This window comes from Orbicella franksi, chromosome 4 (assembly GCF_964199315.1).
Source record: "Orbicella franksi chromosome 4, jaOrbFran1.1, whole genome shotgun sequence".
Taxonomy (NCBI): Eukaryota; Metazoa; Cnidaria; class Anthozoa; order Scleractinia; family Merulinidae; genus Orbicella; species Orbicella franksi.
In genome coordinates, this window is record NC_138148.1 from 32,778,874 (window position 1) to 32,787,514 (window position 8,641).

The 8,641-nt window shown below is 40.7% G+C and overlaps 1 protein-coding gene across 1 annotated transcript; it reads left to right on the forward strand.

The window, feature by feature from the left end:
- The first annotated feature begins 226 nt into the window (after window positions 1-226).
- On the forward strand, window positions 227-8,022 carry LOC145484072 (insulinoma-associated protein 1-like). Its single transcript, XM_081462684.1, has one exon. The coding sequence runs from the start codon at window positions 926-928 to the stop codon at window positions 2,138-2,140; it is 1,215 nt and encodes a 404-aa protein (XP_081318810.1). The 5' UTR covers window positions 227-925; the 3' UTR covers window positions 2,141-8,022.
- Window positions 8,023-8,641: the final 619 nt, after the last annotated feature.

Below are 8,641 nucleotides of genomic sequence, written 5' to 3' on the forward strand. Positions count from 1 at the left end.
TCCGGTATTCAACTTTCTGTTTTTTGCCGTGATCACATAAAGAGCCTAAATTCTTGCTGTTCCAAAGAATAATAAAATGTAAATCATGTTATGGCATGAAGCTATTGATATCTAACCAATGAAACGGTTTGTTATAACCATTTATTGGCCAATGAAAGGCCATCGTTTTAGGACAGATGTCAATCAAGGCCACGTGTTCTAAATTACCGCGTAATTAGACCCTGCGTACCGTTTCTGCCGGAAACTGTTGTTTATGCATAAACATTACGATTTGCATAAGGCATTATTTGTGGTTGTTTTGCGAAAATATGAGCGATTTTATGAGCAAATAGCCGAATTCAATATCCGCATTCGCTGGGAAGATTTTTATCGGGAAGCTGGGCGATATTCGAGAAAATCCAAGACCGTTGCTCGAATTAGGGCAGCAAGGCTAAGCGCGACACACCCTCGGTTTTAATGAAATGTTAATACGGCCGCACACCCGCCATTGAAACAATACTCAACACGTGTGAGGATAGATCAACAAAAAAACATATTTAACAAAGGGAGGAGTTCGCGCGTGTGACATTTCAATGAACAGTTCTTAAACCTCTTAACAACCACCGTATGATCGAGCAGCTGCCGGCGCGGACACAATTAAAACATTTGCGTTTCCGACCTTAAGAACATTTCAGCTTCCAGCAGATAGTGTCGACATCTCTCGAGCTGAGCCGAGAAATTTCGCCGCTGGACTTCACCAAACAGGATAACTTTAAAGAGCGGAAACGGGTCAGTGTAAAAGCCTTGATAACGGTTTAAAAACTTCAACGAACGCGTTTATTATTATTATTTTTATTGGAAACCGACGGTTCCTGGTTGACCCAGAAAAAAATATTTTCAAAGCAGCTACTGGTAGTGTAGCTGAGTTGACAAAAGAAGCGCGATCATGCCTAAAGCATTTCTGGTGAAGAAGAACAAGAGGTCATACGTCGAAGCAAGTGCATCAGAGAAAAGAACTTTGGAGTACGATGCGGTCCCAGCGTATCGTGAACTAGATAGCGTTGTGCTTTCCACAGCGTCTGCGGTTTCGGACATTATGCATTCATCGACGGCCAACTCGGATAAAGCACCGGTGTTAACTTCGTTAAGTTCGCTGCTCACATCGACGGGGACAGCTAACGGCAGTTTCCCAAGCAGCGCGTTCAAGCCTTTTAAAGTGGAAAAGGAGAAGGAGAATTCGCCAGCAAAGAAGCTCAAACCTAACCCGCCACCGCTAGTCGAGAGCCGCGACAAAAACAACAGGAGTAAAGATAACATTGGCGGACGCGAAGCCCTTAACGAACGACACACAGATCATGGTGGCAAAACCGCAGTTCTCGAACATAAGGAGTTTGCCATCTCGGACAAGTACGACTTTCCGAAGCCCAAGGGACCGTTGCCGCAGTCCCAATTTATCTGCCAGCTCTGCCAGGAGGTGTACTCGGATCCATTTTCGCTTGCTCAGCACAAGTGTAGCGGAATTCAGCACACTGAATATCGATGCCCAGAATGCGACAAAGTTTTCAGCTGCCCGGCAAACCTGGCATCGCATCGAAGATGGCATCGACCTCGCTCGCCGCACGAAAAAAAAGCAACCCCGACGCAAACGCCCGCTCAACGCGAACCGCAGCTCCCAAACAGTCCAAAAACCAGCGCCGAGGACAACAGCAAAAATGGTGCTGTCACAACAGCCGTGGAGAGCGAGGCGCGATCGAGCAGCCCGGTCGGTAACAGTCAAGGACAGTTTGTCTGCGAAGTCTGCAACAAAACGTTCAGACGGAAAGCCTACCTTAGGAAACATATGAACAACCACAACGACGACCGACCGTATCCGTGTCAGTACTGTGGCAAAGTGTTCCGGAGTCTGACAAACCGCGCAAAACACGTTCTTAACCACGCGGTGGGGCCCAAGACATTTATTTGTAACGTTTGCGGTAATGGATTCGCCAATAAGGGGAGCCTTGATCGACATGCGAGGATCCATACAGGTGAAATTTACTCTTGTAAACACTGCTCTAGCACATTTTACAGTTCGCCTGGTCTTACGCGTCACATAAACAAATGCCACCCTCCCGAAAATCGCCAAGTTATCGTTCTTCAGGTCCCGGTTAGACAAGGTTGAACTCGCTACTCGATAGCAAGGAGTAAAAAAAAAAAAAACTATGACACTGTAGATTTCTTGTACGAAAATTGTAAAATAGTATTATATTTACAGAGGCAAGACAATGCCACAAACTTGCCTTATGAATTTAGAAGCGTATTGTACAAATTTTTTTATGTATGAGAACGTATAGCTGGGCGAATTCTTTCACACACTGTAAATTTGCGAAGATCTAGTTTTAAGTTATAAGTAGTTCAAATCTGTATAATTTTTTATGTCCAATTTGCTAGTTGTTTTGTGTGTCGTGGTAGTAGGCGAGTTGTGTTTGCTCTGAGAAACACACAGCTGTCACAGAAAAGGAAAATTTCCCACTTTCCTGATGTTAATATTTCGTAGAATTTTAGCGGATTCTTTGATGGAAAGCTTCTATTCAGTAAACGGAAGAAAATATTCAACTGGCCTTTGTTGTTCATTTTAAGTTTTCAAAGCAGATTTCCGCAGTGCGACTCATTGAGAACTCCTCATAAACGCAATACGCGCAGTCTAATTTGCTAGATATAGTCGTGACGGACAGTAATCACTCCCCTCAAGAATCTCATTGAGTCAAAGATAAAATCAAAGAATGGAATCTAATGAAATTGCCGGCGACTTGCGTATCCTAGTTCCCCCTTATTAATCCTCTTTAGTGCGGTGTTTTCCTGACGAAGATCGCAAGATCGGCTGCCAACTTAGATAGATTTGCGCGCTCGCGCGATTAAAAGATATAACATGGCACCCGCGTAACTTCGCGCGCTCTCATCGTGTTTTTGCGACCTTTAAGTCTTTGATCGAATGAGAATTTGGCGTCTGTTATTCTACAGCACTCGTGCAGCCTTAGGGTTTTTATCTGTGTGGAAGACCGAATATTGAATTACTATTTCGGCGAGTTCGGGCAGTTTGAAAACAGATGGCGTGGTCGCCATTGTATAATAGAAACATTTGTCAAAAGCGAATCCTCGCGCAAACTTTCTTTAATTTACTGCGAAGCAAAAATCGTGGCTGACTCTTTGTTTGTCGATCTGTTTCACGCTGTCGCTGTTAGGACAACCCTTCTGTTTCGGAAGGAATTCCTTGTCAAAACCACCAGCGCTTGTTTCCATGTCATTGTTGCTTTCTACACAAGTATTCAACAATGTGCGTTGCCGGATCAACCATTAAAATGAATATGTGATCGATACACAACTGCCGAGTTAGTCGTTATTAGAAAATTTTGCGCGCGATCGCCACGGAAAGCTACCTTTTTTATTTGTTTACCTAAACCATACATTTTTCGAAATGATCAGCGTTATTTGTCGTATCGGCAATAAAGATACTTACGAAACGCTTTTCGCCAAATGCGAAAATACGTTTGAACGAAAATTCTAGGTTTGTTTTCGCACCCTATGTGTGTGATAGAATTTACGTATGCACGTGTTCCAAACTTTAATTCATTTTCGCTTCTGTTAGAAATGATATTTTGTTGGGAAAATTCATTTTATCTGTGGAAACAATTTGAGACAGAAATTTCGGTTTTTCATCGGTTTCAATGCATTGGTGAAGTTGTAGACGATTTCAACCATATTGGAATTTTACTTGATTACGAATATTCATTATCTCGCTCCAATGTTTGCAATTAACGTTTACATAGTTTTTCCCCTTTTCATCCTCGAAGATCTTGATTCGCCTATAAATTCGAAAAAAGCGAGATTGTCGCCGAAAACGCAAAGAATTTTTATCAAAATAATAGGCATTTTCGAGAGTAAATGTAAAGCGACAGTTAAGCATAGTTTACGATTCCGATGGTTGAATTTTTTTCTTCATTGTCTCGAGTGTCAACAATGAAAGCGTTCCAACTCTCGTTGTAGTGATCCATTTTAATTGCGTTTTTTCTGAGCATTTTAAACCACCCCAGCGTCTAACGATGGTTTATATCGCTTTAAGACTTTTCTTATTTCTGGAAAATTTCGGTTTTTTTCTACGCACTTGATGTGCGTAATGTTTAGGAGCGCGTAGAATACACAAGACGATCGGGTTTTGGTTCCCTGGCCTAATCACAGCAAGACGCTTCATTACTATTCTTTTAAGTCTCAATTCATATCATGTCTTTTTCCTTGGGTTAGCGAAATTAAAGATGCCGAAACGCTAACGATAATCTGACCGTTTCGGCATTCGCTTATTTTATTTTTCTCTGAGGTGAGGAATGTTTGATTCATGCTGTCGAAGGAACTGTTGATATTACTCCGTGATATGTTAATTCGCTTTAAAACTTTCGCGCGACGCTGAATGAAGTGAATTTGGTCATCACTGCGATTTTGCTTTCCTCTTCAGCTAGTCAAAATATTAGGAGTGAAAATTTCTAAACTAGAAAACACAAAACTATGAGCCAAGCGATGGAACGGAAAAGCGATGGCTTTAAACGAAGGTCATTCGACACAGCAGGTGCAAGCGAAGTATTGACTCTTTTTTCACTGTCGTCGAAGTGTCTACGATTTTTGAGGCACAATTTAAGAGATTACGGGCAGTACCTCTGTTGATGTCCGTTCCACTATTCATTTACAGTGGCAAATCCTTAATTTCTTTGCATTTTATTTATTGACTACGATCTGTTGTCGCCCTGATGTATGTTCTTTTATGTTAGGTCAGCTGGAATTCTTCCATAATAGAGCACTTAGATGACAGCAGCGCTAGCCTTCAGTCCCGTAATACGTTGAAATGAGTTAAGCACCGCACCTTTTACTCAACGCGCTTTCTCGCTGCCAGAGTTTAAAAGCCCAACGAGCCGACACAGGCCAATTTTGAGACAACATCAGCGCAACGCGCCGAAGTTCACGCTCAGTTGCAAATTGAAAAGACGTGGCTTTCTTTCAATTCGCTTTTCGCTAGTGACGCGAGTAAATGAGCCTGTGTTGGTACAGCTGATTATGGTTGCCAGGCAGTTTTTTCTTTTTTAAGATTTCGGACACATGCCAATGAATATTGATTTGAGACAATACTTTTTTTCGGTCTGTGAATAAGCGCGCAAAGAAAGGAGAAAAAAATTTCCGTCGATAGTGACTCGGACAGCCAAGTCCAAAAAACTGTCATTGAGATAAGAAAAACAAAAATGTTTTTTGTTTTCTCAGGTAGGGAGCAAAAGATCATGTCTTATTCTAGCGAATCTGTCACAGAAGACAAAAGAGACAGATTTTCTACCCTTCGGATTTAATTTAACCCACTAACAATTAGCAAGTCATGTCCTCTTGTTTCAATCTCGTCATAAAATTGCTCTCTCGCTGTCTTTCCACAATTCACCGCCCAGAAGCGCTCTCTGCATCAATGGACGCGATAATTGTTTTAAACTCTTTTAATTTTTTCCCTTAGTCGCTCCAAATGCCGTGGTGTTGTGCTTCTAAGGCTCTTAGTAAAACCATTCACATTGTTATTATCCAAGTTACCAGGGGAACGGCAGCCCACCTTTGTTCTCAAAGTCCATGCCATGCGGTGAATGTTGTTATTAAACCTTCATTTGAAAAGCCTCCTGTTTATTGTGGCGTTTAATCGAGCTTTTCAGCCCAAATAACTTGTGTTTTCCGTCTGTTTTACTTATCACAACTATTTCAGGCCGTCTTCTAAAAGGCTTTACCGCTTGCAAGTTTCCGAAACGAGTGTTATTCCATTTTGTTTAATTTTTTTTTCTGTTATCGCACCCTGCTTCTCTAAATTAATTTTTCTCCAGGGCGGAGAAAGATCTCTTCTTCCACAATTCATTTCCTGGCGACTTGAAAGCTAGGATGTAAATATTTCTCCTGCGATAACTGATAACGACCCATTTACATGATTTTACTTCGATGTCCTTGATACTGTCTTTAAAAAAATATTAACGAGGTTTTAAATTGATTATGAAATTCGGTTTTTGTCTTGTATCGCTTTCTTATTACTGATCATTGGACCCAGCGCAATACTTATTCCCAAACCGATAGCTTGACATAAAAAAGTTGGAAAAAGTTGTTTTTCTGTCAGTGGCGTTGTTCTTTGTTCGGTGTAAATTATTCAACATGCGTTTTTCTATTGTCATTCGATCATCGAATCGAATTCTCCGAAGTAATCTGCAATTGCTCGGTTACAGTGGCGCTATTTGCTCGGAAGCAAATACAAACTTCGACAGAGCCATCACAACACCACGCTATTCTGTTGTATAATCTTTCAGAGCGCATTGCGTATTGACTTAGTAATTTGTCTTTGGCACAAAAATAGTTTTGATTTTTCGCCTGGACGCTTTAAGCTACCTCTATTGACGTCCCACCATATTTTGCGCTATTAAATGTTTGCATGGTAACCCATCATGTGTTTGCCATAATGTTTCCCATTTCAAATTAGCGCTGAGTAATGTGCTGTTTGCTGGCGGCCCATGTTCAACCATTTGTTACAACACATACGTCTGCTGGGTTGATTAATGAAATTGCGCGCAAGGCGTTGCCAAGAGATCGATCGCTTTTCGGCCAAATAAACGAGTTTCTTTGAAAGAAAGATTATCAATCGCCTCTAATTGCTCGTTTTTAATGGCCTGGTAAGATGGTCTAGCACAATTTAGCCTCAGCCTACGACACTTGCTTGTTTCCTCGTCTTTGTTCTCTAAATGATGCCCCGCAGAGGGGAACCATAGTATCTCGCCCTTTTCAAGAGTAGAATGTAGTCTGGTCGCGAACGCACGTTTTTCGCGCCAGCTCGTACGTGCTATAAAGTAGTACGCTATGGAGGCGCTACTGGGGGAGAATGTTTATACAGGAATTGCTAATACAAGGTTGATTTTAGCGCTTTCAAGCATGCCGCGGATACTTGCATCAGCAAATTGATCAATGATGGTTTGAACTCAATCTACAAACAGGTGCACCATTTAGCGACTTTTCCCATGATCTTCTCCCTGTCACTTGTGATCATTATGCACGTAATTTCACAGAGGTAACTGAATTCAAATTGTCAAAAGACGACCATTTGCCTGGAATAAAGTCGTTAGTAATTATATTACGGGAGGAAATTTCAAAGAAAAGCTCACTTAACGTTACAACACGTTTTGGTTCCCGATGCGTACAAATAATCATATTTTCGATAAATTTACATTGCGTGGTGTTTATTTCCCCATGTTGCGCGAAAATATTGTTCATGGCAAACAAAAGGTCTTGTCTTTAATGGCATTTCTTTTCAAAGGAGATTTCCCTTTAAACCGCTTCCCCTGAGTTCCAAATATCTTTTAATAGCGTAATTTGACAATACATAGCAAGAATTGCCGCTAGTTCGGAGGAAAAATTTGAAAATCTACCATCGACAACGAGAGAATCCATACTTGAAATATGAACAGTAAGACTGAGACCGTATGCGCCCTTTGTCACTGCAAGATTTCACCAATTAACATTTTCTTCTCGATAAAAGATTCATGCAATTGTCAAAATTTCTAGCTATTTCTGTCGTTCAGCTGCAGGTTTTGACTCATCAGTGTTGTCTACGGATATGCAGATGTTCAAAGAAAATCGACAGTCTTTTAACAGTTGAAAATAAACGAATATCAACATTCGTTCTTTGAGCGTATTCGCGAAACGTCTTTGTATATTTGCTCTTCGCAAGAAGAGTCTCGTCTCGCTTTGTCTTGCAAATTTCTTTGGATGGGTTATCAAAGGAACTCGAGTACTGTTTGCTAGATTGGTCTTTATACTCGCTGTCGGCATTCAAGTCAACGACAAGCTTTTTCCGTCCGCCCTCTTAAGCGATAATTACTTCAGCATTCTTGTGAAGCTTTTATCTTGCGGTTGAATCAATAAAAAAACAACTCGACGAGGAAATCCGTCCGAACAACTTTTCAACTCTTTGAATATTTGAAGAATTTTCAAACGGATCCAATAAATATCGCGAAAGCTGAGCAACGCAATTTCTTATGGAAATAAATTCAACAAGAAATGCGCACCTTTTGACATCTTCAAGTACTGAAGCATTTCGCTCTAAAGTACGAATTGCGGCCATTTTAGGAACTTTTTCTTTTATGGAATCATACGTTTGTACCTTAATATTTCCAGTAAATGTTCGGTAAGCGCTTTCCAAAATTTCGTAGCTAATATTAAAAGCTGTTATGTCGGCGGGTATTTTTCGGCCTTGGAAATTAATTTTCGTATTTTATGTATATGGATATTTAGTGGCATATTTCCTGATGTTATTACTCAATGTGTGCGTCGGTATATGCTTGCTGGTCTGGTAAACAAACATGAAAAGTTTATTATTTTCAGGTTTTAGTGTATTCAACGAATGCTGTGTTTTCCTTACGGCGGCTTTGAATCACTTGAATCAATGGTGGAGTTCTAATAAGATCATATGTATTAATGTTGTTAATGTTGTTATCGGTTTCCAAACACTGAGCGCTTTGGATGGTTTGTAATTTTGTTTTAACCTTTACGACGTGAGTGTGATTATGTTGGTTTTTTTTGTGCAATTAAGCGAAGTCCGGTTACGTTTTAGTGCGCGTTCGGAGCCGTTTCACTC

Coding starts and splice junctions, on each gene's coding strand:
- LOC145484072 (XM_081462684.1), top strand. CDS start 926: ATGCCTAAAGCATTTCTGGTGAAGAAGAACAAGAGGTCATACGTCGAA.